Genomic DNA, 27,943 nt, shown 5'->3' with positions numbered 1-27,943 from the left:
GTCACGCCAGGGCCCCCTGGCAAGGCAAGGGCTGTCCTGCCTCAGAGTCAGCTGGCCTCTGGGGCCATTTGGGGGAGCCAGCCCCTTCGAGGGGCCCAGGGGGGGCTTAGGCTTTGGGGTCAGAGGGCTGCATGACAGATTTAGGGACCAGCAAGTGGAGTACAAACAACTTTACTGGTAACAAGAGGTTCAAAGAATGCAAGCTATTTAGTAAAAAGAGAATCCTAATACACAGATAAAAAAGCCTCCCCTCAAGCTGTGGACCAAGGCCCCGCCTTAGCAGAACAGGAGCCCCCAAAGCCAGCCCCACCCAGGATCAGCCCCCAGCTCCCACCACAATCCTCAGGAAGTTTGTGTTCCCCTTTTCTCAAAAGTGAAATAAGCCAACAGCCTCAGGCCAGGAAACCCAAGGGTCTGGGATCCCTCAAGACACCAGAAGATGAAAACTCAGGCCACCCCAAAGGAGCCATCCCAGCTGCAAATCCTGGAGACTCCCTGAGGCCAGTGGCCTGTGGCCTCTCCCAAAGAAAGCCTGGCATCGCCGGGTCAAACCAGGCTCACTGTCCCTCTGGGACCCAGCTGGGCCGAGCCTGGGAGGGAACTGGGGAGAAGTGGGGGCTGCCCGGAGAAGGAGCAGATAGAGCCCCCAGGGAGCTGACACTCCACAGGGGCAGGGACAGGTAAAGGAGAAGAGAGCTCTCGGAGCTGGGTGGCCCTGCCAGGACGAGGCACCACCCAAGTCTTCTCCACCATTTCCAGAGTATGAGCAGGTCCTGAGGATGAGTGCTGGGGTAAGGGGTGTGAGGAGGCTGAACCCCAACTACTGAGGGGCTGAGCCCCGTTATTAGTTCCTGCCGTGATGCAGTGTCCAGGGAGGACAGACTGGCCAAGTTGCTATGTTGGCCCAGAGGCGACAGGCGTATAAGCGACAAGGTGAGGCCGAGATCCAGGCTCCAGCTGAAACAGAAGCTGGAGGGGGTGACAGGCACAGCACCCCGATTACTTGACAAAAGTCTGGGAGAGAGGACGAGGGGCAGAGGACCTCCCTTCGGCCCTGGTTGCCGAGCCCAGCCCACCCCAGCACAGTCTGGCAAGGAGCAGAGTGGGCCACGAGGTAAGCCACCCTGGACGTAGCCCCGGCCTGGCCCAGGAGGAGGGAATGGAAGGCCACAAGAGCCTACTCGAGATGTAGCTGACGGTGGCACGATAGCCCAGCCTTGAGCAGGGGGAGGGGGGCGAGAGGGGCCCAAAGCCAACGCTGTCCCGGAAGCAATTGAGGAGCCCAGAGATTAGTGAGCAGAACAAGCACAGGGATCAAGAGAAGGCGGGGACCCTGGCCCCTCTCCCGGCCATTTCAGAGCCCCCCACAGAGTAGAGCTCAGGGAAGAGTGAAGCTGCTCAGCCTGCTCCCGGGGGGCCCTTCACACCTCACTCCCCTTCATGCAGCAAGGGCTGGAAAGAAAGTTGAGTAGGCATGAGTCCCTGTCACCTGCCTCAGGGCCACCACCCATGGGAACCCCAGTAGAGGCAGAGGCCCAGCCCAGAACTCTCCCCCGGGGGCTCTGCTCAAGTCCAACAGCAGAAAGACCAGTTTAGTCAGAAAAGGCCACAAAGGCCCAGATGGAATCACCCCTCTGATGCCCTTGTCCTAGCCAAGAAGTCAGGGTCTGACAAGGCCATGGGGGCCTCTTGGACCTCCTGTCCAGTGGCCAAGTCCAGGTGACCTCTCTTCTGTCAGCTCGTGAGGGGCTGGACCTGCCCTCGGACCATTCTGTGATCCCTGCCCAGGGGCAACCGGCTGGGAGGTGAGGCAGGGTCTTGGTCTCAGTGGGCCACTATTTTCTCTCAGGACCCATCATCTCCATCAGCTTCCCCCACCCCACCTCTCTCTTCCACAAAACCCAATTTCCCAGTCCTCCACCTCAACCTCACTGTCCTCCCCTCACTCTCTGGCCAAATGGACCTCTACCTGTCTGTCCGTCAGGATGCCCGGTTCGGGCCGTTTCCATGAGGAGACCAGGAGGACGTAGAGCACCAGCCCCACGAAGGTGACCACGAGCATCCCGGTGACGTTGGCAAAGCAGGCCTCTGGAGGGAGGCTGGAGTAGGGGGCAGTGGCATTCTTCCTGCAGGGGGACAGCACTGGCTCTCTCAACTCTGGCCAGGGACCAGGTTGGATGGATAGGAACGAAAAGCCCCCAAGAAACTCTTGACTATCTGACCAAACTCTTCTTAATGCCCCCCTGGCCCCCACCCTGGGCAGAGCTCCCATCCTCCGAGGGTGGCTCCAGACCAACAGGTCCCACTCCCCACCTTGAAAGCACAGGGAGGGCCGACGGCAGACTCACAGACTGAAGAAGAGCTTCTCATTGATTCCGGAGAGGACAGAGGCCATGGACAGGGACAGGATGGTGGCCCCAAAGAAGACGTGGAGGGGCTTGAGGAGGCTGCGGAGCCACAGGGACGCCCAGGGTAACAGGAAAACAGCAAAGCCCAGGAGCCACTGAGGGGAGGAGCGGGCAGCCCTCGTTCCCCTCCTGTTCCTGCCCTCCCCGGTCCCACCCCACACCCTCTCCAGGCCCTGGAATCTCCGTGTCCATGGGACACCCAGAGGCCTACCTAGAATTCTCCGTTTCCAGTAACCCTGCCCACCACTGCCTCTGGTCTCGCCCCATCAACCAACCCTGAGCAGGACTGCCCACAGCCTTCATTTCTGTCTGGAGCAGGCTGGCTGGCAGAGGGAGCAGAGAGTCGCCCCCACACTCAGAAGCCCAGAGTTCTAGTCCTGCCATCTGTGAACTGAGCCAGCCTTACCCTTCCCTCCAGCCCCAGGTGCTCTCTCTGGCTAGAGGTGGGCATCTGCATCAGGGGAGTGAGTTGTGCCTGTGTTGGCCTTTTGAGGTTTTCTTAGGGTTTTTTTCCTGAGTAGGTGGGTCGGCCTTGGGCCCATCAGAAAGTCAAAGCAAAGCTCCAGCCTCCAGACCCAGCGGATCTGGCGAAATGTGCCAGTGAACCCACCTGGCAGGCAAAGAGGGCAACGGCCGTGATCCCGAGCCAGCTGTGCAGGGAGTAGAGATTGGCAATCCGGTTGTGGCTATGGAAGTCAAAGACGGCGACCAGCCCCAGCACCGTCAGGACGAAGGCCACCAGGTGCACCGTAGCATGGAGCAGCTTCCACGGCAGCTTGGGTCCCACCCAGGACTGGGGCAAGCGGTACACCAAGGAGGCTGCGGGAAGATCGGGAGCTGGGCCTATCCCTCGGCTCAGAGCCTCCCAGCAGCCCCAAGAGAGAAGGGGGCGACAGAGAAGGTCACCGTCCCACCCTGACCCCTGGGCAGAGGTTAGGAAGAGAAGAAACAGCTGCTGCCCCTTAGGGATCCATTGAACCTCAAGTCAATTTTAGGGCTGCAAGGGACCATCCAGTCCAACCCATTCACTTTGCAAACAAGGAAACTGAGGCTCGGAGAGAGGAGGCTCAGTCCTGTCAAGGGAGGATCCGAAGCCAGGGCCTCTGACTCCACTCTACTGCCCTCAGTTGCAATGCCAACCTGAGATCTGCCCCACCTGCCGGGCAGATCCAAGAGACAGTGGAGCCAAGCTCAGGCTGAGGCTAGCCACGTAGGGGCTCGGCACAAGCACTTTGCTCTGCCCACCTCAGCTCCCCCTCCAAGCCCCTGACCCTTGGTCACCAACGTGAGGAACCCTGGCCTGGCTGCCCCCTTCTCAGCTTCCAGAGCAGCTCTCACTGCCCTGAGGGTTCACTCCTGAGCCCCCAAATAGCACCACCTCCCATTCCAACAGCCCTGGAGAAGAGTTTAGCCCCCCGAGCCCCAAAGATGGCAAAGTGCTTTCTTGACAGTGGTCCATAAAGGAGTACAAGAACTCGGAGCATCATGCCCCCCATACAGACGAGTAAACCGATGTGACACAGGAGGCTGCAGAATCAGGGTCAATGGGCTTCCCCACTACCAGGAGAGGATGGCAGAATGGCCCCCAGCCTGGAGAGCTGGGGCGGGGGGGGCACTATGAGAGGAAGTCCCCTTCTTCTGCCTCCTCCCATGAGGCCTATCTACTCCCTACTCACCAGCCCCGTACAGCACCACCATCCCAGTCACCATCAGGACAGGGTGCCAGTTGAACATGAGGATGGTGCCATCCCAGCCGAAGCCACCACGCCAGTGCTGTACCCAGTAGACTGTGAAGAGCACACACAGGGAGCCCAAGGTGCCCAGGACCAGGGAGAAGAAATAAAACTGTCCCACAGCCATCATGATCCTGGGGGAGGACAGAATCGGTCACCCCCTCTTTGCCTGGGCAGCCCTAGGGTGGCACTGCAAAGAAAAGAGGACCTTTCTCCCCTCCTTGCCCCTCACTTCTGTTTTTGTCCCACCTGCCCCGGGTGTTCCAGGAGCCAGGTGCTTCAGATTTCTGGCTGGGAGGAGTCTTCCCCCAAGTCCGACCAAGCCAGGTCCAGGACGCCCTTGGCCGGAGCTGGGAGAAGAGACTCCTTTCCCAGAGGAACTGAGGAACGTTCAGAATGAGGGGCTGGGCCCAGGCTGAGGGGACTCTGGCTCCAGCTGGACGGTCCCAGTTTAGCTTGGTGAGGGGGCCGCCTTGGACTGGTGGAAAACAGTCCCCTGACAGGCTTCTGCCACAGCCCACAGGCACAGCTGCTGCCCCTGCTTCTGCTTCCTCAAACTCAAGGGAAACTCCAGAGGAAGAGAGAGAAGCAGCCAGGCATGGTTTGGGGACCACGAAGTCTATTTTGAGATTTCCCCACAAGGGTTGCTTAGAAAGGGCATCATGGGACCTCTCTGGGCCCTCTGCCCATGGCTGCCAGCCCGGACTGCCAGGCCTAGTCTGCATCTTCTCCTAGGCAGCCACACCATCCAGTGTTTCTGCCTACGTGACCCTGGGCTGGTCATTTCCCTCCTCTGAGCCTCAGGTTCTTCAGCTGCAATTAAAGAGGACCCCAACTCTTCAGGGTCTACCCTCCGATTCTACCTCATCAATACCCCATGGGCTCATTCGAGAAGGGGTGACGTGCCTCAGGGGAAATCAAGGCACACTGACGTCTGTCATTCATGCGTAGCAGGTATGACCGCGGTCAGTGATGATCCAGAAAGGGCTCACACGCAAAAAGGCGAAAAGACAGAAATCCCAGAGATATCGAGTCATCTTTGGGCACTGTGCACATCCTCTCATCAGAGCTGGGGGGCAGGTGCATTATGATCCCCAGGTTACAGGTGAGGAAAATGAGGCACAGTGACTCATCCACACTCCTCAGTCAGGAAGCATCTGAGATCAAATTTGAACTTGGCTTTTCCTGACTACAGGGTGTGCTCTACGCACCAAGGTGCTCTCCAAGCAGGCAGAGAAGTAAGGGAAGGGGGTTGCAGGCATAGGGGATTGCCAGCCAGTAGGTCAGGTGCCCGGGCTGGAGTCAGACAGTGAGAGGGTTATTAAGGGCAGAAGGAGCCCTGGGAGCTTCTTGGGCCCCCGCGGGCAAAGACAAGAGGCAGGAAGGGAAGGGGGACGGCCTTGGCTGCTCTTCACCCACTTCCCCCACCCAGTCACCAGGAGGTATCTAGCAGGTCCTGGCTAATCAAAACTTAAGAGCCCCAGGTCCCCAGGCTTGCTGCAGGATCCTAAAGAAGAAGCTCCCTGGGCCTCTTCCCCCCTCCCCTAGATCCATCCTGCCAGCTCCCATTCCTGGGCTCCCCAGTGGAGCTACAGCCAAGTAGCTGGGCACTGTGTCAGAGAACCCAGGGTAAGGTACAGAGGTCAGTTAAGAGGAAAAAGCCAAATAAGAGCCCCCATGAGGATGGCACAAGGAGATCATGCCACAGAGATCCTGGAAGCAACATAATTTTTCCTATCACTTAGGGGTTGTGACCCCTACCTTGGACCCTTAAATGAGCTAAGATAATGGAAGGGGTCACCAGCCTCCCATTGACAGGAAACTGAAGCTATGCAGGTCTCCTACCATCCGCTCTGCCCTCCCCAACCCCCAACAGGGAGCCTCCAGACATGACCTGGAGACGCTGTGCCCTACCCCCCAACTGGGGCAGCTTTGAGCAAAACCGCCCAGTAGAACATCACCTAACCTAAGGGATGTCATGATCACTCAGCACCAAGTCACCAGGGAGCCTCGAGATCTGACCCCAGAGACTGGGCCACTCCCAGCTCTTTGGGGAAGCACATCAAGTCATCTCTGGGCCCTGGGGCCAGCCCTGGACTCTGACTCATCCCATTCAGTCACAAATCTGTCAGAAACCTGGAGCACTCCCCTCTGTGGCATAGGTAGGCTGGGAAGTCTCCAGACCCTCCAGGGCCACCTTCATAGCAGACCTCCAGAATGCTCACCATGTCCATCAGTGGCCCTACAGCTCCCCCAAGACTCACCCCAGCACCCCCCCCCCAAGATGTTACCTTTCCCCTTAGAATGTAAGCTCTTTGAGGATTGAGATCGTCTTGATTTCTGGGTTGCGTTCCCAGCCCTTAGCACACTGTGGGGCCCTCAGAAGGCAGTTAACCATCTTGCCATCTGTCTGGTCACTATGTATTTATCCTCTTGCCCCCATCTGGCTTTCTAAATCTTGCTGTATGAGCAGTCACTGAATGACTGTATCAGTGACTCCCAGAGCCCTAAGACCCCACTCACGTCCCTGGCCTTCCCTGAGGGTTTCCCAGACCACACCGCCTTCTTCACTCCCTTGCCCACTTTTAGAATCTAAGTTCCTGAAGGCAGGGCCAGAATCCGGGTGCATTTCTGTTTCCTAGACCAAGCTCCTAATAGGTTCTTAGCCCAAGAAGGATCAAGTCTGGCAACTGTGTCAACCAACTCAGAAATTTTAAATGACCTTAAAATGTTACAATCTCAGTGTCATTTATTATAACGTCTCCTACACTTTAGGTACAAGGAATCTCAAGGAAAACATTCATCTTGTTCTTTCTAATAGGTACAAATGGGCCACGCCAACTGACAAAGCTTGGTCCTCTAAGGTCTTCTTAAATTCCAGGCCTAGTAAGCAAAGGTTTTTTAGTTCATTCATCCTCAAGAGTTGGCAGGGAGAAACTAAAGCACCCCCGCAAGAAGGGGGCGCGGAGCAGACACAGGTGGTGAGGCTGAGCAGAAAGCAAACGGGGCACCTGGCGAGGAGCCGGGCTGGCAGCGCCAGGGAGAGGCCAGCCTCGTCTGGGGAAAGCAGAGCGGTTAGGGCGCGGTGGCACGGCCCGGGCCAGGTGTGCCCACCCAGGCGGGGTGGGGGGTCGGCACGTCTTGGAGCCCTGGGCAGAAAAGGCGGCAAAGGGAAAACCCCTGGCGGGGGCAGGCGGCCGGGCGCTCCTCACGGGTTCCCAGACGCGGCGGCAGGAGCCAAGCTGCCGCAGGATCCTGCCCGGAGAAGCCGCGGCCTGCCTGCGGGGATCGGGTCTGAGCTCCGGGGCGTCCCGTGGCCGCGCTGGCGAGCGGGAAGACTCGGACGTGTCTAAGGGGTTCAGTGGCGGGCCCCGGGCCCCGGGCCCCGGTAACCACGAGGTGTCTGGGGCCGCATTGGAACTCAGCTCCTCCCGGCTCCGGGCCGGGGCTCCACCCAGCCACAGAGAAAAGGCAACGTCCCAGGGGGGCCCCGAACCCCGAATCTGGGGGGGGGGCGGCTGGGAGGCGCGGAGAGGGCTCAGCCCGGGCCCGAGGGGGAGGGGCGGCCGGGGAGGCGGGGCCCGAGGGGGAGGGGCTTCCTCCCGCCCCGCCCACCCTCCGCACCCCCCACCCCCCGGGCTCCGGGGCGGGAAAGCGGGGGGCGCTCGGCAGAGGCTCGCCCCGGCGGCGGGAGGTCGCCGCAGGGGCTGCTGGGAAACGGAGTCAGTCCCCCCCCCCGCCCCCGGCCCCACTACTTACGCGAGAGGCCGCCTCTCCCTGCTCCAGCGCTCGGCACTTCCGGCTGCGCGCCGAGCCCTCCGAACGTCCGGGCCGGCGCGAGGCCGCCTGGGAAATGGAGTCTGTCTTCCCAAGGCCGCCTGGGAAATGGAGTCTGTCTTCCTAAGGCAGCCTGGGAAATGGAGTCTGTCTTCCCAAGGCCGCCTGGGAAATGGAGTCTGTCTTCCCAAGGCCGCCTGGGAAATGGAGTCTGTCTTCCCAAGGCCGCCTGGGAAATGGAGTCTGTCTTCCCAAGGCCGCCTGGGAAATGGCCTCCCGAGCGCCGCCCCTTGCTTCCTTCACTTTCCTGTCGTTTTCTTTAGGTTTTTGCAAGGCGGCGGGGTGAAGCGGCTTGGCCAAGGCCACACGGCCGGCTCTGAACTCAGGCCCTCCTGACCACTGCGCCACCTAGCCGCCCCTCGCTGCCTTCGCTCCCACCTCCCTCTCCGCGGCTCGGGACCCAGCGGGCGGGGGTCGCTAACAGGATGGGGGGCAGGGAGGGAAGGCGGGGCCGCGCGCCGGGCGCCAACATGGCCGCCGGCCGGCCCCGCACGCACTTCCGGGACTCCGGGCGGCCTCCGGAAGTGGGGGCGGGCCCGGGGCAGTTTCCATGCCAACCTAGGATGGCGGCGCCAGGTGAGGCGGGAGCGGCGGCGGGGCGGCGGGGGCAGGGGAGGCGGGCCCGGGGGGCCCCCGCGGCGGCGGCTGCTCCACCCACGCCCCTCCCCCCAGGCGCCCGGGCCGGCTCCGGCGGGAGGACTCGCGGGTGTCCCGAGGCCTGAGGCGGCGGCGGCCGGGCCCTGCGCCCCAGGATGCTGCAGGCCGGCAACTACAGCCTGGTGCTGGCGCTGCAGTGCGCGCTGCTGCTCTACGACCTCTTCGTGAACGCCTTCTCCGAGCTGCTGCGCGTGGCGCCCGTGGTGCAGCTGGTGCTCTTCATGTGGGGCGGGGCCGGGGGCGCGGGGGGCGGGGCCGGGGCATGGCGGGGGCGTGGCCGGGCCCGGGGGGCGGGGCCGGGCCCGGGGGGGGCGGGGCATGGCGGGGGCGGGGCCGGGGCGGGGCCGGGGCGGGGCGGCCCTGCACCCAAGCCCCGCGCCCCTGTTTGTGCCCCCGCAGCATCCAAGACATCGCCATCCTCTTCAACATCATCATCATCTTCCTCATGTTCTTCAACACCTTCGTGTTCCAGGCTGGGCTGGTCAGCCTCCTCTTCCGCAAGTTCAAAGGGACCATCATCCTGACGGCCGTCTACCTGGCTCTCAGCATCCCCCTGCACGTCTGGGTCCTGGTAAGGAAGGGGGCGGGATGGGCGAGGCCTGCCAGGCCCGGGAAGGACCAAGCCTTCCTTTTTTGTCATCCCCCACCTCTTCCCCCTCCCCCCCCATCACGGTTGGTTCTCTCCCAGAGGGCCGCCCCGGATGGCCCAGAGTAAAACCAGTCAGCCAAACGACCCCTGCCTCAACCAGCTCTGCCTGTGTGCGTGCCCGCAGTTCTCTTCTGCAGGGAGGGAAAAAGGAGCATTCTCATAACCCACCTTTTCACAGACCCCTTTTGTTCTTGCTGCTGCTGGCACTGTCATTGCGGTCATCATCATTGGTGGTGGCAGTGCTGGTTATTGTCGTGGTTTGTTCACCGACTTGGTTGTCAGCCTGTTTTTCCTGGTCCTACTTTCTTCACTTTGCATCAGATGTCTTCCGATGCTTCTCTCAACTTTCTTACAACGTGAATTCATGTGCCGCTTATCATTGAGAAGTTTCTGGGGAGGGGTTCCTCTGTTCTTTGCTACTACAAGAAGTGTGGCTGTTGACATTTTTGCACTTATGAGAGCTCCTCAGTTTGGAGTTTCTGCCCTCAGTAAAATTTCTGGGAAGTCACTTCCTTAGTAAAATTACAAATTGCTTGTTTGAATGGTTGGACCAATTCACAATTCCACCAAGAGGGTGTTGGTTGGCCTGTCTTTCTGTTACCCTCCATTGTTGACTGCTGCCTTCTCCTGTCGCCTCAGCTTATTGCTGGAGGTGAGGTGAAGGAAAGTTGTTTGGATGTTCTTCCTGTCTCTTCCGATTTGTGACTTGTAGTAACCTTTCATATGATTTCCTGCTTTAAAGAGAACACAATGCTTTGGGGAATGACCCCATCCTCAGGCAGTGCTGGGTACTGGGCTCTGAGCCACACAGACCAAAGTCAGTCAGTTCAGTCAGCCCCTACTCCAAAGGAGCCTGCGTCCTCCTCTTGGATGGGAGGCAACATCCAGACCATCATTGGCAGGAGTTGTCTGAAGCCAAGTCACCAGACCAAGTTTTCCAATGGCCAAACCCTTGGGATGACTTCTTCTACAACTAATGGATTCCTACAATTTTCTCTGCATCCAAGAGTGTAGCCTCTTTTTCTCCAATATGATGGTATTGCAGGAGGACAGGACCATTTTTCTGACTTTCCTCACACAACAAGAGAACAGTCACTTGTGTAAATAAAATAGGAAGCACCACTTGTTACTTTTGAGTTCATTGCAACCAAAAGTGGATTAAGACACTGTAAAGATGCTGAGAATTCAAAAAAAAAAAAACCCAGAACCATCTTCCCCACCCTCCTGTGCTGAGTTTACATTGTCCTAGGGAGATGCAGCATACCAACAGAAGATGAAATCCCAAGTAAATTCTTTTTTTTTTAGGCTTTTTTTTTTGCAAGGCAAATGGAGTTAAGCAGCTTGCCCAAGGCCACACAGCTAGGCAATTATTAAGTGTCTGAGACCGTATTTGAAGCCAAGTACTCCTGACTCCAGGGCTGGTGCTTTATCCACTGCGCCACCTAGCCACCCCCCAAGTAAATTCTTGAAGAGATGATGTTAAAGGCAGTGGAGTGGGGAGGGGTGTTGTGGAGGAGGGAAGAGCACCTGAGATGTGTTTTGATGGAAGGTAGAAATTATAAGAGGTGGAAATCAGGAGGGAGCAATCATAGGTAGAGAAGACAGCTGTGCAAATGTGGGAGCCATGGCATGTCAGGACCAGAGAAGAGCAAGAGTAATGTGAAATATGACAGGAAAGTTAAGTGGAAATCCTGTTGTGGAGGGATGTGACTCCAAGACTGGGGCTTTTGTGTTTTATTCCCTGAGGAGCTTTGAGGAGGGGAGTGACATCTTCAGATCAGTGTTTTAGGAAGGTCAGTTTGGCAGCTCAGTGGAGCACCAGTTAGAGAGGAAAGACAGACTGGAAGTTGGGGGACCTATTGGTCTCTTCCAAGAGCCAGGTAAAAGATGAAGGGCCTCTAACTAGAGTGACTCTAGGCAGACAGATGTGGGGGCTGGGAAGCTCCAGGAGCAGGGAAAGTAATCAGGGAGGCCTCAGAGTTTGGGGAACCAGGCAGCTTGGAGAAGGATGGAGTGACTCGGTTGCCTTGTGGAGCAGTGGTGAGGGAAGATTGAGTTTTCTTTTGAAAGTATTGGCACAGTTGCCAGCATACAGTAAGCACTTCATAAAAGCTTTTCCCTTTATTGTGGTTGGGTTTGAGATACCTGTAGGATTTTCAGGACCATTAGAAACATGGGAGAAGAATTCAGGAGAAAGATTGCAGTTGAATTTCTAAGAGTGAGAGACATTTTTGTTTGGTGATGAGAATGGAACCTGTAGGAGCCACTGCTGAGACAACCAAGGAAGGGAAGAGAGAGGAGAAAAAGAGGCCCAGAGCACAACTTTTGTGAGGAGGGGATTGATAACAATTAATCAAAGAATTAGAAAAAGGACCCAAGAAGAGAAAGAAGTGTTAGAAAGACCAAGGCAGATTATGAAAAGGTTTAATAAAGTTCATTTTTTTAACTCATAAAAGAGAAGCTGTAGAGGGTAAAACCATTTAAAGAAAACCTGGTAAGGGATTCAAAAGGTTTTCTGGGGCAACTAGGTAGCAAAATGGATGGAGCACTAGCCCTGGCATCAGGAGGACCTATGTTCAAATCCAGCCTCAGACACTTAGATGCTCCATGATTTTGGGCAAGTCACTTCACCCTAATTGCCTCTCCCCCTCTCCCCCCCCACAAAGAAGAAAAACCATTTTCCTCAAAGCAATCAAGGGAGAAAGTGAAAGGACAACAAACAAGAAAAATCTTTCCCCTGTCTTAGAGGAGAATCCACAGTGACAAAGGTTTTCTTCCAGTAAAGTCCTCCAGATGCTCTCGTTTATGGATGACACCATCCTGGTCATGGGAAGCCTAGAACACAGTGGGACTTGCCAGAAGAGATCCTGGACAATCTGTTCTAGTCCTATACCCATGAATGTATGTGTGTGGCCTGTGTGTAGATAGGTATGTGTGTATATGATGCTCACACAGTGATTTGGGCTCAGAATTGAATAGAGGATCACCTCTGGAAAGGAGCAAAGCTTTCTTAGGGCCCATCTCAATTTTTTTTAAAAGTAAATTCTTTTGTTTTTACATCACCTGTATTTCTGATGAAATCATCACCCTTCAATCTCTCCCTTTTAACAGAGATTAAAAAAGAAAGAGGAAAAGAACTGTCCAGCTCAGCTTGCCCATGCAGCATCAGTCCCTTGGGTGGATGGGGCCCATGATAGGTGGCAGTGTGCTCACCTACACAGAGCAGGGTTCTTGTAGGACTGGGAGTCCTCATGGGACATTTCAGTCACTCACCCTGCAGAGGGCAAAGGAGACATGTGGGGTGGGAGCCAGCCAGCTGGCACAGCCTATAGAAAGGTAGCACAGGAGGTAAGGCCTCCTGCTTAGGTAGTGGATGTTTCCTAAGAGGAATGAAGTGACTGGCCCAGGATGACTGCTAATTCCGAGTTTTGGGCTGCTGCATGAGTGGGCAGCCCTTGTACCCATGGAAGCCCCAACCCACAGGGTAAACTCCTGCAGGCAGTCTACCAAGGAGGTGGCCACTGATGGATGGCAAGTCAAGCTTTCTGGAAGGATAGTGAAGCATCCAACAGAACTTCACAGCTCCCTCCCCCATGGAGGATGAGGAGCAGCAACCTCCTCCAAGATAGTCTGTGTGTGCCCTCCCCTTCCCTCCCACTTCGTTCCTGGCAATGATTGTGCCTTCTGTTTTAGGGCATTCCCTAAGTTAAATCACTGAGGAGTTTCTCATCCCCTGTTAATCAGAAGAAGAGAAGAGCTTCCAAGGAAGCCAGCTAGTGTTGGTGAGATGGCACTAAGCTGGCAGAGCTACTTGGCTTGCATGCTTGCCTGCCTTCTGCCTGTGGGAGAGATAAGAGGATTTTCTGGGATCTTCCTACTGAAGCCAAAATAGGTTCGGATTGTCCTTTGCAAAGCTGTTGAGCCGAGTTGTTTAATCTGAGGAGAGCTGAACCCTCAGCCACCAGGAGGCTCTCTGGGGTCAGAGTTTCAGCAAAGCCTCTTCCTGGGGGAGAGAAGCTTACAAGAGCTCTGCAGGCTGAGTTCCATCATCTCTTCCCAGTCAATGGGGAGTTTGGTTTTTGGTCCATTAAGAAAGGCTCCCCAAGATTTGTGATGGAGAATACCATCTGTCCAGAGAAGGAAGACCCAAGCTTGTTTTCTTCAATTTTTAAAAGTTGTGTTGTGTATTGTCATTTTGTTCTAATGTTTTCTTCCTTCTGGATCTGATTCTTCTCTCACAAGTTCACTGTTTTATTTATTTATTTGCAAAGCAATGGGGTTAAGTGGCTTGCCCAAGGCCACACAGCTAGGTAATTATTCAGTGTCTGAGGCTGCACTTGAACTCGGGTCCTCCTGACTCCAGGGCTGGTGCTCTATCCACTGCGCCACCTAGCGGCTCCAACAAGTTCACTTTTAATCTTCTCATGGATGCAAATGTGAACCCTGTATCAGATTGCCTTCTGCTGGGGGGAAGGGGGAAGGGAGGGAGGGAGGGAGGGAGAAAAATGGAAAAACTCAAAACCACCCCAAAAAATGATAGGTAGAAACTACCATTGTTTGTGATAGGGAAACAAATATACATAAAAGAAAAAAAAAGAGACTCCCCAAGAGCGTTTTCACAAGCTGTGACTCTGCAGAGGGGATCTAAACACCTGGGCTCCGCCGCTGGGCAGCTTCAGCATGGGGAGCCCCAGGCATCAGGGCTGTTGGCATGGCCAGAGCTCCTAGGCAGTCAACGGGAGGACTGAGGGTGTCCTGTTGCATCTGGGGCAGCATCCTCATGATACGGACCAGGCCAGAATGCTGAGCTGGACCTGGGGGCCTGGGGGCAGAAGTAGATGCTGTGGGAAGTGACTGTGCACTTGAACTGCATTGTTTCTCCTTTAGAACCTGCGCTGGAAAAGCTCCCAGCTGTTTATCTGGACGGATGGCCTTCAAGCCCTGTTTGTGTTTCAGAGACTGGGTAAGGGTCACCCTGGCCTCCGGGTTTTCCCCTCCCCCTGCGGGGCTAAGATCTGGCGGGTGGCCTAGGCCCTGGACCCCATGGCCTTGGTGCCCCTGGGGGCCTTGACGCCCCTGAAGGCCTTGGTGCCCCTGGGGGCCTTGACGCCCCTGAAGGCCTTGGTGCCCCTGGGGGCCCTGGTGCCCCGGGGGCCCTGGCGCCGCTGGCTGCCCCATCACAGCTGCAGCGGGGCAGCCCCCCAAGGCCCTTTGCCCTTCTCTCCCCAGCCGCCGTCTTCTACTGCTACTTCTACAAGAGGACGGCCATCCGCCTGGGCGACCCCCGATTCTACCAGGATTCTCTGTGGCTGCGCAAGGAATTCACCCAGATCCGTAGCTGACCCCCTCCCACCGCCGGGAGCCGAGCCCCTGCGGCCCGCCCCGCACCCGGGGGCCCGGGCCCGGGAACTCGCCCCACACCCAGCGCCCCTTCGCGCGGTTTTTTAACGATAGGAAATAAATGTCGCTCTTTTGCCCCAAGCCTCCCGGCTGCCAGCATGTGTGTGTCGCGGGGAGGGAGCGGGGCGGGCGCCCGGCGCCGGGCTCCTCTGTCGGCGCCTCCGTGCGTCCCCGGGGAGCGCGGGCCCCCGACTCTCCCGGGCGGGCTCAGCCCCGCCCCGCGGCGCGCTCAGGCTCTGCGCATGCTCGGCGGCTGCCCCCCTGGAGCGGGCGCGGCCGGCGGCTAGAGCGGCCCTTCCGGCGGGCGCCCCGCCCCACTTCCGGCGGGCGCCCCGCCCCCACTTCCGGCGGGCCCCTGCGGGTCTCCAGGAGCCCCGGCGGCAGTTTCCATGGGGACTGAGCGGCCATGGCAGCGCGAGGTGAGCCGCGCCGGGTGTGTGGGGCTCGCGGGCGGGCCGCGGCCCGGGGCGGGGACGGGACGGGGCGGGGGGGGTCGCGGCCCGCCGCCCACCGCCCTCCGGCCTGCCCCCAGGCCGCCGCCTGTCCTCCATCTCCCTGGAGATCCTGCTCTTCCTCAACGGCTGGTACAGCGCCACCTACTTCCTGCTGGAGGTGTTCGTGTTCTTGTACAAAGGTGAGCCGCCCCGCCCCGCCCCGCCCCGCCCCGCCCGGGCCGCCCCGTGACCCCGTGCCCCCGTGCCCCTCTGCCCGCCCAGGCCTCCTGCTGCCCTACCCCGCGGCCAACCTGGCCCTGGACCTGCTGATGCTGCTGCTCTACCTGGGCCTGGAAGCCGCGCGCCTCTTCCTGGGTAAGTCGGGGGGCGCGGCCTCCCGGGGTGGGCGGGCCCCCCGGCGCCAGGGCCCCCGGGCGCCACCCCCTGCCTGTCTCTCCAGCCACCAAAGGCAACCTGTGCCAGCGCGCGCTGCCCCTGGCCGTGAGCCTGGCCATGACCTTCCCGGCGGCCCTGATGGCCGTGTACTACCTCCGGCTGCAGACGTACGTGCTGCGCCTGGAGATGGTCATGAGCGCCATCCTGCTGCTCTTCTGCGGCCTGGAGCTGCTGCTGGAGACCGTGGCGCTCTCCACCTTCGGCAGGTGCGGCGCCCCCCGGGCGGGGGGCGGCGGGGTCCCCGGGCCTCGCCCCCCCGGGCCTCACCCTCCTGTCCCCGCAGCACGGACGCCTACTGAAGCCGCGGCCAGCGGGCCGCCCCCCACGGGAGCCGCGGCCCCGCGTGTCAGACGGAGCGAGCTTCGAGGGGACCAGGCACCACCGGCCCGCGGCTCGGGGTGGGCTTTTCTTACGCTCGGTCTCGGCACCAACGCTATTTTACAATAAATGTTTATTTTCCGTTGTGGGGGCTGCGGCCTCTTCCTTATGACGCCGCCCCCTGGCAGCACAGAGCCCGAGGTCGGCACTGGGCCCCTGGGCAAGGGCTTCGGTGCCCGCTTTAGTAACTGGGACCCCGGGGGCCAAGCCGGTCAGCTGCTCCTGGGGGGGAGGGGAGAGGGGTTCGCAAAGGCCAGGTCCCCCGTGGACTCCACCTGTGCTGCTGCAGGCAGTCAGGTCTGCCTTCTCTTCCTCCTAAAGTGACTGAAGCCTTAGGGCTTCCTCTGGTACTTTAAGGGGTGACTCTCCTTCTCCACTGTGGTTCTAGTACTTGGTGCCAGCTTTTGAAACTCGGCGCAGTTCGTAGGTCTTCGTACCCTGCGATGAGAAGCCTCATTTCATTTGTACGTCCACAATCTTAACCAAAAAAAGGCAAAAGGCTGTTGGAGAGCCAAGTTCACCATGATCTCCTGACCAGCGGATTTTCTCAACATCCTTTGAGGCCTGACCTATCTACTCCCTAATTCGGATGAGCTCAGGTGAAACTACGGTGGAGTGCCAAGGAGCCTGGGAAACCACCCAGTTCCGAGGGCTCTCGCCAAACTGAGGCATAGCCTGGTCCTGGGGTCTGGAGACTCCATCCTGTGCTTTCTGCTTTTGTTTGCCATCCCAGGGGGTTGAAGCATGGCCTCTGATCTGTAAAACGGGGCTGAATTCTAAAGGATCCCCAAATCCCTTCCACATCAAAATGTGAATCTAAAGTATAAGATCCCAATTCTATTATTTCAGATTTTCACTTTGAATTATATTAGGTCAGGATGAAAGCAGCTTCTGTCCATGTGATGTGGTTTCCAGTTGTTTAGCCCCTCAGCAAATTTACTATCCAGCTCAGGACAAGACCTGAAAGGTGGAAGCTTCACTGAAGGCTCACCAAGGGGTAGCTGGGAGCATCAGAGGGTCCAAGGTGGGAAGAGTTTAAATCTGATCTCCGTGACCCTAGTCAAGTCATTTCACTGTCGGCCTTGGGAGTCCTCATCTCATTTCAGCAGGCAGGGGGAAATGAGAAGGCATTTCTGTCCAGGGGTCACAGAGGGTCAGACCCCACAACCCTCATTCAAGTCCTAGGAAGACAGCCTGCAGCACCCTGGTTTTGTCTTTTCTGCCTCCCCCAATCCCGTGTTGCCTTTACCCTCTCCAGGTCCAGATGGGGAAAGCCCCTGGGGGCATTCCAGGTCACTTAATCCATCACATCCATCCTTTTCTCAGTACTGTAGCTCTCATAAGGAAAAGTGCTTCTGGCTTAGGCAAGAGCTAGCTGAGGCTCCTGCGCTGCATTGTTTTCCTGCCAGCTCAAGGGAGGCCCCAGAGGACACCTTCCCCCCCGGGGTCTCTTCACAATTCCTGCCCCGAAGCCTGACTAAAAAAGCAAACCTAGCCGTTTCTGCCCAGCACACCTTTTCAAAGTCCAACCCAAAGCTCAAAGCCCAAGACATATCTCTCCAATGCAGGGTCCATAAAACAGCTCACACCCCATTTATTATTTAAAATATTTGTTACAAAAGGAAAAAAAGCATACAATGCAGTATAAAAGATTGACAGCGTCATCAAGTTTATTACACAATTTCCAACCTATCAGAAAGAGACAAACAAATCGAATCACCGACAACAGGGGGACGGGGCCTTGGCCTTTTTTCCCTCAGGTATTTTTCTTTTGCTATCTGGAAATAAAACTAAAAATTGTGTCATTAAGTAAAAAAAAAAAAAAACACGAACTCTCCGGGCAAACGGATTTCTGGTATTTTACATTTTCTTCCTCAAACGACAGTCACCTCATTTGGTTTTCTCTACATTTTTAAAAAGACACCCGGAGCTGCTCTCTGGGAGAAGTGTGTCAACACTCACTGACTGGGGATGCCCGGCTCCTTAGAGGAAGTGGGAGTGGGGGTGGGGAAGAGGGGAGAAAGCCACCACCCCTTCCCTCTGTCCCAAAGGAATGTGCCTCTGACCCTGGGAAAAATTCACTGTGCCTGACCGAAATCTGTTGGGCCTTGCAGCTCTCCCGAGACTCTAAATGCTGGACGCCCTCGGGGTGATGGGGAGGTAGCCCTGTCCCATGAACAACCCGCAGTGTGGAGAAACCTGGTCACCACAATTTGAATTCTATGGGAGCAGCAGATTGGTTGCCCTGCCTCTGGAGGAGGTAGGCCACTGGAATGGTGTCCATGGAGCTCAGAATACAGCAGACAGAGGGGGGGTGAGGGAGGCCAAGCTGCCGGTGGCTGAAGGCAGCTGAGGCCTCTGGGGGAGGGTTTCAATGTCTAGAAGTAGGCTACAGCAGCAAGCCACCCGGTGGCAGCTGCATGCTCAAATACAACTTGGGGAAGAAAAAGCTTGGAGAAGTGGTCAGTGCCTGGGTCCCCCTCGCTCCCCCTGCTTCTTCGAGCCTCCCACTGAGATCCCGCTGCCAAGGTGGGGAGGTGGTGGTGTGCCTTCCTCTAAAACAAGGAAACAACCCTCATGGGCTTAAGGGCTCAAGGGGAAGCGTGCCTCTCTGAGCTGGTTAGTTTATGAGCAGCAAGCAAACGAAGTGAGAGGACGCTAGGCAGGGGGCTGCTCTCTGCCTGGTGGGGGGTGGGGAAGAGTCCCCTTAAGCAAGGGACCAGTGCGATCAAGGGAACTGGGGGCTGGGGGGGGGATGAAGGCCTCAAGCCTTCCCTCGGACATCAGGAGACTAACCGTCAATGAGAGGAAGGCAGAAGCAGCCTGTCACCAGATAAGGTTTCTTCCTCTTGTTCCTCCCGTAAAGGCTGAGAGGGATGATCTGGGGTGAATGGCGTGCAACACTGCAGGGTGGGGAGGACAAGGTGGACCTAGAGGGCCGTGTGAGTCTAGTGCTATTGCGGTTGGGGACTGGCCACCTCTGGCCACCAGTCCCCTATGCAGAGAGGATTCGTTCTCTTTCCACCTGCCTCAAGCTGCTCCCAGAAGAACCTCACAAGTTTCCAAGAAAAAGGAAGCACCGATCTTTTTGGAGTCCAGGCCTTTGTGGATCATGGGCCCAGATACATTCTACTTTCTTCCCTTCCTGTTCTCTTCCCCCTCCCAAGCCCACCAAGTCTTTCAGCCCTTTCCCTAGGCAAGCAGGGGTCATGCCGGGGCCTGGGTAGGGCTAGGGAGGGCTGCCCAGCTCTCTTCGGTCTGGTGGGGCATCGGGTGTTCCCTGGGTGCCTGGAGGGAATTGGGGGCTTGGGGGAGGGGGAAGGGGTGGAGCGGCCTCCGTCCTTTAGTCCTGATCGAGGTGAGGAGATGCAAGTCCATTAAAAAAAACATTTACTTCCAACCAGACTCCTGCAATGAGAACAGCAGAAGGGGGGAGGGAGAGAAAACACAAGTTAGAGATTTATATTTGCTTATCTAGGGATTATCTGGATTACACAAGCATGTTCTAAAGCAGGAAACCCATAATGTCAAAGGATGCTTCGGGAGAGAGGAGAGAACAAAATTACAGATGACTGAGAAAGAGAAAAGAAGGAAAAAAGCCTGGCCAGGGTATCCCAAAGAAAACAACCATGAGAAGATCTGACAAGAGTAATCTAATAAAATCAGATGTCTTGGAAATCCAGAAGGGCTCTTTAACATCAGACCTCGCAGATGGCAAGGCCGGGTGCTGGTAGAGGAAGAGAAGACTAAAGGCTAGCTGACTGCTGGCTGGGTTGAGGCCAAGAAAAATGGAGCTGCTGCTACTGCCCGGATGATGGGAGCAGGGAAGCCCTTCTCTGGCCTCTCCTGGAGCACGGGCTCAGCAAACTTCTTTGGCAGGCTACAGAGCTTAGTCTGAGGGGTCAAAAACAGGGGCAGAGATGGCAAGAGAGGTTGAGAACCAGGACATCCAAACACACTGCACAGGCATCTGCCAGGAGACCCAAAGGAGAACATCTGTCCTGTGCTTGGAAGAAGGCTGCCCCCAGCTTGGGAGGCTGGGTTCTAGATGTAGATCCAACACTGAGTATCTTTAGCTGGAGGAAAAGGCACAAAGGTGTTTCCAAATCAAACTGGAAAACAAGTGCCAAGGGCTGATAGGAATTACAAAATCCTCCCCCAAGATATGGCCCCAGAGGCACCATAGAACAGACAGCAGCAGAATGAAAATTCTGTTTACAAGTCTTAAGCTTTGGGCCAGACTGCCATGGTTCCCTGGGGAGGGGGACAGTCTGGGGGAGCAAGGGGAGCAGGGGATGGCAACTGTGTCCTGTTCAGACTGGCCAGTGCTGGGAAGCTGCAGATGAGCCCCAAGGTCTGGGTAAGGGATTCTCTACAGGCTTCAAGTCCCCTCATCTTAAAGGGATGAGTTGGGGGGCAGGCAGGTGACACTGGCCTTTGAGTTAGAAGGACCTGGGGTCAAAGCTGGCCTCCGACAGGTGATACTTACTAGCTGTGCGACCCTGGACAAGCCACTTAACCCTCAAAATGCCTTGCCAGAGAAGTAAGTAATTATAAAGTGATGAGTTATGTTTCAAAAGAAGGTCCAGATCCTCATCAAGGGGACTAGACCGGAAGCCAGGTTAGAGAGGTGGAAGGGATGTCAGTGGCCATAGTCTCCTCCAATCTGCTCCTGGAGAGAAGCCCACCTTCTGCACACTACAAGCTAAGGCTAGTCAGCCACTCTCTTTCCAAGGTGCCCCCCCCCATCCCACCTCTGCACAGCTTGTGTTGTGAATTTGTCTGACAGCGAGTCCAGGGAACCGAGTGTGAATTCCAGTTGTACTAACAACCCAGGGCCCTTCAACAAGTCACTGGGCCTTTTCCTTCTGCTTTCTCCTCTGTGAAACATGGACTGGATGACCCTCTAAGGATCTCATGCTTAAATTTAATGAAGAATTCATATGAGAGAGACAGAAAATGCTACTGAACCCTTCCCCCAACATAGCTACTGTATATTTTTCTGATACTTACTTTCAACTTGGGAGCTCTCACTTAGTCTTCCCTCCCCTCCCTTCTAAAGTAGCAAAATGTCCAAACAGAATGCCTCTGGCTCATTTACAGCTGGGAAAGCAGAGGGACTCGACAAACAAACAGATCAGGTAATAACAAAGCATGGCAGAGAATGCATATGTTCTCAGTTTGGGCTATTCAGACTGGAATAACAGTATACAAAAAAACTGGGGTTTTTCCCTGAGACAAAAGGGTGAAAAGAGCAATGAGAATAGTATTTCTAGAGAGCATGAAGATTATCCTTGCATATCCTTGAAGAAGGTGCCACCTGACCCAATATTAAAATCGAGTCCTACTCACAGATCATCTAAGATCCTCAAGGAACCGGAAAAAAACCAAAGTGCATATACTCTTCCAAACTAAATGTTACTTATGAAGTTTTCCTGCCAAACTGTAAAAGGGGCTCGGGAATGAGCTGGAGCCGCATTCCAAACCAACCTTCGACTCCCTTGGGGTGAGTTTTCAGTGGAGGTTGTAAAGGCCAAAGATCCTCAGGGGAGGAATCCTGTTTGTGGGGCCCCAAAGTGGAAAAGGCTGACATGTGGGAGAGAAGGCAGGAGCAGAGAAGTGGCCAGAGGGGGCCACAAAGTTCAGGGAAGTGGGCCCTGACCCAACCTTCCCTGGGAAAGAGGCAGTGCACCCAGGGGTCAGACTACTTCACCCACTATGCACAGCTACCGTCACAGCGTGATAAAAATTTAAAAGCTGGACATTATATGAAAAGGAGGGAGAATTTACTCCACTACCAGGACCACTGAGGCAACCCAAAAAAGTGGCCATAAAAGCAACAATGGAACACTTGGATCCTGAATTTCACCTCAACTGCCCATGAAGGGATGAGCCCCGTTGTTAATGAAACACCCACATTTGAAGAGGGCCCAGGGCAAAAGAAAACTTGCTCATAGGTCTATGACAAATTTAACTAAAAACGCTTAATGACTTGACAGTCAAATGACAGCGAATGATAATTCAGCAGTGTAGACTAAACAACAAAAACTTAGCGGCCATATGGTAATTTCCATTTCTTACTATTCTATGTAGGAATCACCTTTTTAAAAGCAATACAAACATGAATTATTCTTTGCCAAGACTAAGGGGCTTTCACAAATGCCCCCCACAGAGGAGAGGCTTCTTTTATTGAATGTGTTTCTCCAGTATTTCTTACTACTCTCTTTACTAGATCTTAAATTATCCCCTCAATCAGGAAGTACCATGCAGAGCAGCACCTGGGTTCAAATCTGAACTCTGCTGGGTATTTGCCGTCTGACCTCAGGCAAGTCATTTCTTGGCTACAAATGCACAAGTGACCCTCATCAACAAAGAGCCCTTCAGGCCAGTATGGGAGCCAACAAGCCCTCCTGATCCTTATGGAACAAGAAAAGTCTTTAAAGCCAAACACCTTGCTGGTAAACTGAGGTAAACTGACTAATAAGGATGCTCATCCAGCTACTGGGATGGGGCCTCCTGAGATGACTCTGAGGGCGGGGGGGTGGTCAACCCCCCCAAGACCACTAAGGACCAGTTCTGACCTTTCCACTCCTGCAGCCACACAGCTCGGCAGACAAGAACAAAGAAAATTTTCAAAGATCACCTCAAGACTGCTGATGTCCCCAGCAGTGGGGGCTGTAGCCTGAGGCAGTTCTAGAACTGCATCCTCCCTCAAACCAAACATCACCCACACCCAGGAACCCGCCCCCCCCATACTTATTCTGTATCTCCTCTCTACAGTGGTGACCACCTCCAATTGTTACCTTCCAGTCAGTTCTGGTCTTGCTCCAAGTCAGAAACTAGCCAGCAGGGAAGAGCAAACACAGAAACACCTGGTCATACATGATGAGAGAGGACGGCAATGCGCTGTTTGGGAAACCGTGGAACAGTCTTGCTTGGGCTGACAGAAGTCTCCACTCGGGACACACAGAAACTTCAACCCCAAGAACAGAGTCACTAAGCTTTGTGGGGGAGAACTTCCATTGTAGCAACCCTCTCTCTCCTTCACCAAGGACTCCTGCCTAAATCCTTTGTGCCGCCATCCTGAAGACGACCCTCTCCTTTCTCAATTTATACTTGACATGGAAAACACTTGGTTGTCATCATCTATGAAATGCTCTCTTTCTCAAAGGTCAGTCTCCCCCCCACCACGAAACTTCCCAACTCTCCCCCTTTTCATACTCTGGCCCTGTGTTCCAACCATCACCTGGCACGCAACTGCTCAACATGTGGGAGGAAGAGGCAGTGTGTGCCCTCGGCCATGCTTCTCTGTCCTCCCTACCTCAGAGAGGTGACGATCCCGAGAGGCTGCAATATGAAGGGTCCCTGCGCTGTGCCATTACTAGGTCCCTACCGTCTTCAGACCCGGCCCAAGGGCAGGCTCATCACAAGCTGGGCAGAGGTGGTTCTGGGTCCTCACTAGCAGAAGCCCCAAAGACACGTGGCCAGAGCGGAGCCAGTCTCACCTTTCTCAGTGGTGCCGGTCCCGTTCTCTGTCCCGGTGTCTCTCATGCTCCCGATTCCTTTCTTGAAAATAATCCTCGTGCCTATCCTCATTATGGAGCAGGTCCCGGTGTCTCCGGCTGCTCTCACGGGACCGGCTTGGTGATCGCTCACGGGACCGGTGTCTTTTCCTGTTGGAAAAGATTCTTCCTTCAGGGTTCTCCAGAGGGGGCTCAATGGCATTCTCTCTTCAAGATGCTCAAGAACAATTTTTTGGCATTGCTTTTTGTGTGAGAATTTGACTAAACTGCCCTAAGCAATGGTCTCCATATATGTCAGAATACAAAGCCTACACAAGCTGCAATTTATTTTCTTAATGGAGCTGCCTGTGTTATCGCCTCCCTTGCCTAAGATGATTATTAGCTCAAAAAAAAAGAAAAAACCTTCAGACTTCTTTGTCTTTCTGAATTCAATTCTAAGTTCCTAGAGAAAAGTCAGGGCCTACGGCTGTGCCCTGAATAAGACCTCCTGTCCCCCCCTCACCAATCCCTTGGAGAGGGCCATTGGGGTTGGTAGACCAGCAGGCCAATCAGGAACTCACCTGGAAGAGCTCCCGCCGGCACCCACGCTGTAGGACTTAGCTTCGATGCCATGAAGACAGTCCTTAAGGGAGGAGATGAGCACACGGCAACGTTCGTCGTTGGCGACCCGCGATTGTTTGATGACAGCAATGGCTGTGAGGAGCGTCTCAATAGCGTCACTATAATCCCCTGATGCGGGATGGGTAGGAAAGGCCAAGAATGAGTAGGAGAGCAATGGAAGCAAACTGGACCAAGAAGGGGAAGATGGAAGATTAGCCAAACCAGGTGCAGTGCATGCCCCAGGGCTGCATGAGGAAGCGCGTGGCCATACGCAGCTCCCACCTGGCCCTGGCTAGCAGGGAACTCGCACTCAGGGAGTCAGTGCCTGGGTCTTAACCAGGACCCTTAGGGACAGAAAGCAAGGTAAACAAGGAAAGAGTCTGAGGACAAAAGTCCACTGAGAATAACAAGGTCTTGAGAATATTTTAAGGGAACAGGACTGAGGACTTGAAGGTAGTTGTGCAAGAGAGAAAAGGAAAGACCAGAGATACAACAATAGTAAAGAAATACAGCAGGAGATCAAGAAAAATTGAATAAAGGTTTAATCAAATGTGAGAGAAGACTCTTTAGGGAAAAGTTGAGGAGAGGAAAAGGTAGGTCTACTCGTCCTGCCTCTAACCCACAGGAGCAGGGAAGAAAGAAATCCAATAAATAGTCCTAGGGAGAATTTTAGGATTCATGGCCCAAGATGAGGAAAAGACCATCCCTGGAAGGATGATGCTAATGTTTCCAGCTCAACGTTCTTCTTGACATCCCAGATTGTCAATTTTGCCCAGAGACCTAGACCTAGCACAGAATAAGAAAAGTACCTCAGCACATGAACGTCTGCTTAATAAACATAGCCCTCGTGTGGGCATCTATGTGCTCCAAGTCACCCAGTGAGGGAGCAGTGAGACAAGTTCTCGAGCCCGAGCCCTGGTGGTCCCCCCCCCCACCTCGGCGCAGCAGGGTCCAGGCTTCTCCTAGCTCTGGCCCCTGGTGGTCCCTGAGGCAGCAGATTCACCAGGCTAGCTTGGATCAGCTGGGCTGGCCTGGCACGATCTACGCCATCAGTCGCCTCTCCCACAAGTCCTGAGGGTGACCGAGAGGTTGAAACCAGGCCAGTCAGAGATCATTCCCTCGTGATCCTAAGGGTCTACAACAAAACAGCCAATCTCATCTAGAGCATGCTACTCTTCCAGAGTGCGCCATCCCTGCCCACCACTGGGCAAGTCCCTTGCTTGAGACATCTTTCAGCAGCCCAGAACAGAAGCAAAAGGCTATTCCAGTTGCCAAGCTGGCTTTGTTGTACAAAAGCAAATTTGGGAATGATTTTCAGACTACACAAAACTAATAATGTCTTCCCCAAACCCTGTGGGAAATAGCGTAGAAGCCCAAAAGCCAGTAGTCTAAGTTACTGGCCCCCCTCAGAACAGCCCCCTCACCCAGGAGAGGTGGGAGTCAGATACCAAGGCCCAGGAAGTTACCTGCGCTGGCCCCAGAGACGGCTTTGGAGATGGCACTGCTGGAGATTGCTCGGTTCCGATTCATGATCTCCTCAAACTCGGCTTCGCACACTGTGGGGGGCGGAGGGCCCAGTTCTCGGCTGCACGGAGACAACACCATCCCTGACCGCCCGTGGCACTTAGATCTGCACCGTACAGCAGGGCACTTTATTGGGTATGATGTTGCGCTGACCTCTGCTCTTCCACGAGTCATTTCATTCCACACACCGCACCCTCCTTGAGCCCCCCCACCCCCAACCCCCAGTACTCAAGCCCACAGGAGTAACAATGAGGAGGGGGCAGGGGGCAAAGGTGAAGATCACAGACTCCTTGGAGACTCCAGCACAGGCAGAGAAGACCCTTGATCGGCTGCTCCCCCTGCCCCCCAGCCCAAGGGCTCTCCGAGGATGGGTGGTCCTTACCTGCCATGGTGGTTGTAGGGTGCAGAGGCCTTGATGTAAGCGTCTGGTGGAGGCCCCACGGTGGCATTTGGTGGGGGGAAGAAGGCGGGGTTGAGGTGCAGAGCAGGGGGGATGGCCCCCGGGGGAGGCACAGCCAGGTGGGGAGGCAGTCGGGGAGGTGGGGGCATGAGGTGCTGGTAATGTATACCAGGAGGTGGAGGAGGGACCCCAAAGCCCGAGGAGAGAGGGGGTGGGGGTGGGATGGGAGGCGGGGGCAGCCCCATCAGGGGAAGAGCTGAAGGGGGGCGGCTGAAGTAGGGCAGCACGCTGGGGGGCTTGTCCACACGGGGGGGCGGGGGCACAAGGTTCTCAGTTGGTGTGGCCCGTCCATCAGCAGAATCACTAGAATCTCGGGAGTGGGCGCGTGGCGGTACTCCTACGAAGCAAACAGAACCAGCGTTACTGCCCCAGCACCAGGCCCAACCCCAGCGCTGTCTCCACCTAGCCAAGGGCAGCACTGCCCTTCCCTCCCAAGGGCCTACGAGGCAGGGGGACCCTTAGGGATGAATTCAGGGAAGCCCTGGGCTAGGGGACAAGTAGACCCTGTCGCTGCTCCCCTCCTCCTTCATAGGGCCAGACATGGCCACAGACTCCTCCAAGAAGGGATGGGAAGACCTATGCAGATAGCCAGAGCTGACACAAGAACTCAGGCCAAGCCACATCCTCCCAATGCCTGCCATAGCCCAACTGCGCAGGGAAGGAGCCTGCCAAGGGCAAGACACTGGCAATGGAGCTTGGGAAGGGTTGGGCACCAGAGGAAACAAGCAGAGAAGCGGTAAAGAGGAAACTGATGCCATCAAGACCTCTACCTAGGGTCATGCCAGTGCCACTGGCAGGAAGGACCAAGAACCTGCAGAGTCTAGAGCTGAGGGAACCCCACAGGCCTACTTCATGCCCCAACTCCTGAGAAAGAAGCAAGTGGCCCCGGGGGTGGGGGTGGGGATTTGAGCACATCCATCTGCTGCTTGGCCCAGGGCTACTCCACAACACTGTCTCTCTGGCCAGGAAGCCCCGCTCTCCAATCCTCCATCAGAAGACACGCTAGCCCTGACACAGGGTGGGGCTCAATCCAAAAGCAAAGCTAGACATCTGGGAGAGTATCCTAGGAAGGGGAGGCAGGAGTCCCCACAAAAAAAGCTACAGACAACCTTCCAACCAGTTAACCTCAACACCTACCAGGTGGAGCCTTCTAAGGACTCCCCCCTACCAGTCTTCATCCCCTAGGCTGGACCAAGCATTTGACCCTTTCATACTTCAAACACATCTCAATAACCTGTTTCTTCATAGGTCATTTAACTTTCAACCAAGGATCCAATGCCTTCCTAGTAACAATTTTCCAACCTGGGTGGCCCCAAGAGTCACCACCCTGTACTATGTGGCGTCCACACCTCTGACATTTGAGAGAATCACAAGGGGCCAAGCTGGAAGATCTGGCGGAAATAAAACATCGCTCCATCACCCCATCATCTCAGTCAAGGGGGAGCTAGGCACTGGAGACCGGCAAGTCAGAAATAGTCCTCGAACCAAAGGGGTTTGGAGAGTTTAAGTTGCCAAGGAAGAGGAGTGTGACTGAAACCCAGAAAGCAAGGAGACTCCCTCAGATGGAAACCTCCACATCTAATCAGAGGACAGCTAGTCCTAGAGAAGAGGGAAGGGGTGAAGACCCCTGCTGGCTGGGCCCAAGACAGCAGTAGGAAATGCCTGGTGACCATCAGACAACTCCCACTGGGGTTAGAGTTAGGTTACAGCCGACTGGCTGTTTCAGGCTGTGCTTTGAAGAGTGGCTGCACCTTGGTTAGGGTCACCACAGTCCAGGGTCTGGTCCTCAGCTTTTGCAGAAACTCAGTTTTATCAGTTCACCCGGGGTGATTGGACCCTGGGGAATTGATTCACGCTAACAAAACTCACAAGAGACTGATTCAT

The 27,943-nt window shown here is 55.6% G+C and overlaps 4 protein-coding genes across 14 annotated transcripts in view; 2 read left to right on the top strand and 2 right to left on the bottom strand.

Moving 5' to 3' along the window:
* Nucleotides 1-57: 57 nt before the first annotated feature.
* CYB561A3 (cytochrome b561 family member A3) lies at nucleotides 58-8,848 on the bottom strand. Of its 3 annotated transcripts, none has more exons than XM_074231347.1 (6): nucleotides 4,391-6,406; nucleotides 4,085-4,275; nucleotides 3,019-3,227; nucleotides 2,349-2,503; nucleotides 1,970-2,126; nucleotides 58-969 (listed from the first exon to the last, which is right to left on the bottom strand). In XM_074231347.1, the coding sequence occupies exons 1-6, from the start codon at nucleotides 4,864-4,866 to the stop codon at nucleotides 895-897; spliced, it is 1,263 nt and encodes a 420-aa protein (XP_074087448.1). In that variant the 5' UTR covers nucleotides 4,867-6,406; the 3' UTR covers nucleotides 58-894. The 3 variants fall into 3 exon arrangements, with proteins under 3 accessions (XP_074087448.1, XP_074087450.1, XP_074087449.1); XM_074231349.1 differs by lacking the exon at nucleotides 4,391-6,406 and adding an exon at nucleotides 7,901-8,848 and having other exon boundaries at nucleotides 59-969; XM_074231348.1 differs by having other exon boundaries at nucleotides 879-1,452.
* On the top strand, nucleotides 8,441-14,765 carry TMEM138 (transmembrane protein 138). 3 transcript variants are annotated; one of them, XM_074231354.1, is made up of 5 exons: nucleotides 8,441-8,554; nucleotides 8,651-8,847; nucleotides 9,108-9,206; nucleotides 14,172-14,247; nucleotides 14,514-14,765. In XM_074231354.1, the coding sequence occupies exons 2-5, from the start codon at nucleotides 8,731-8,733 to the stop codon at nucleotides 14,624-14,626; spliced, it is 405 nt and encodes a 134-aa protein (XP_074087455.1). In that variant the 5' UTR covers nucleotides 8,441-8,554; nucleotides 8,651-8,730; the 3' UTR covers nucleotides 14,627-14,765. The 3 variants fall into 3 exon arrangements, with proteins under 3 accessions (XP_074087455.1, XP_074087454.1, XP_074087456.1); XM_074231353.1 differs by having other exon boundaries at nucleotides 8,448-8,554; nucleotides 8,651-8,858; nucleotides 9,035-9,206; XM_074231355.1 differs by lacking the exon at nucleotides 8,441-8,554 and having other exon boundaries at nucleotides 8,824-8,847; nucleotides 9,035-9,206.
* A 249-nt stretch (nucleotides 14,766-15,014) lies between these two features.
* TMEM216 (transmembrane protein 216) lies at nucleotides 15,015-16,038 on the top strand. The gene is made up of 5 exons (XM_074231356.1): nucleotides 15,015-15,103; nucleotides 15,217-15,318; nucleotides 15,401-15,493; nucleotides 15,579-15,780; nucleotides 15,858-16,038. Exons 1-5 carry the CDS (start codon nucleotides 15,091-15,093, stop codon nucleotides 15,871-15,873), a joined length of 426 nt encoding a protein of 141 aa, XP_074087457.1. The 5' UTR covers nucleotides 15,015-15,090; the 3' UTR covers nucleotides 15,874-16,038.
* Nucleotides 16,039-19,325: 3,287 nt separating this feature from the next.
* CPSF7 (cleavage and polyadenylation specific factor 7) overlaps nucleotides 19,326-27,943 on the bottom strand; it is a 16,370-nt gene continuing 7,752 nt past the window's right edge. For 4 of the 7 annotated variants that reach the window (XM_074231336.1, XM_074231337.1, XM_074231342.1 and 1 more), the window contains 5 exons: nucleotides 25,982-26,396; nucleotides 25,542-25,705; nucleotides 24,036-24,204; nucleotides 23,458-23,625; nucleotides 19,326-19,360 (listed from right to left, as the gene is read on the bottom strand). In XM_074231336.1, coding sequence (XP_074087437.1) covers nucleotides 23,463-23,625; nucleotides 24,036-24,204; nucleotides 25,542-25,705; nucleotides 25,982-26,396 — 911 coding nt within the window. In that variant the 3' untranslated portion in view covers nucleotides 19,326-19,360; nucleotides 23,458-23,462. The other 3 variants (XM_074231339.1, XM_074231340.1, XM_074231341.1) reach the window with 2 other exon arrangements.

This window comes from Macrotis lagotis, chromosome 3, assembly GCF_037893015.1.
Source record: "Macrotis lagotis isolate mMagLag1 chromosome 3, bilby.v1.9.chrom.fasta, whole genome shotgun sequence".
In the NCBI taxonomy this organism is placed as follows: domain Eukaryota; kingdom Metazoa; phylum Chordata; class Mammalia; order Peramelemorphia; family Peramelidae; genus Macrotis; species Macrotis lagotis.
This window is presented reverse-complemented; position numbering and strand designations above follow the sequence as displayed.

Bases quoted from the DNA above. Each gene is read 5' to 3' on its own strand.
- TMEM216 (XM_074231356.1), top strand. The intron at 15,319-15,400 runs GTGAGCCGCCCC...CTGCCCGCCCAG, and splicing joins GTTCGTGTTCTTGTACAAAG to GCCTCCTGCTGCCCTACCCC. The intron at 15,494-15,578 runs GTAAGTCGGGGG...CTGTCTCTCCAG, and splicing joins AGCCGCGCGCCTCTTCCTGG to CCACCAAAGGCAACCTGTGC.
- TMEM138 (XM_074231353.1), top strand. From the start codon at position 8,731: ATGCTGCAGGCCGGCAACTACAGCCTGGTGCTGGCGCTGCAGTGCGCG. The intron at 8,859-9,034 runs GTGGGGCGGGGC...GTGCCCCCGCAG, and splicing joins GTGCAGCTGGTGCTCTTCAT to CATCCAAGACATCGCCATCC. The intron at 14,248-14,513 runs GTAAGGGTCACC...TTCTCTCCCCAG, and splicing joins GTTTGTGTTTCAGAGACTGG to CCGCCGTCTTCTACTGCTAC.
- CYB561A3 (XM_074231347.1), bottom strand. From the start codon at position 4,866: ATGCAGACTAGGCCTGGCAGTCCGGGCTGGCAGCCATGGGCAGAGGGC. The intron at 4,276-4,390 runs GTGGGACAAAAA...GTCCTCCCCCAG, and splicing joins TCCTGGAACACCCGGGGCAG to GATCATGATGGCTGTGGGAC. The intron at 3,228-4,084 runs GTGAGTAGGGAG...ATCTTCCCGCAG, and splicing joins GGTGGTGCTGTACGGGGCTG to CCTCCTTGGTGTACCGCTTG.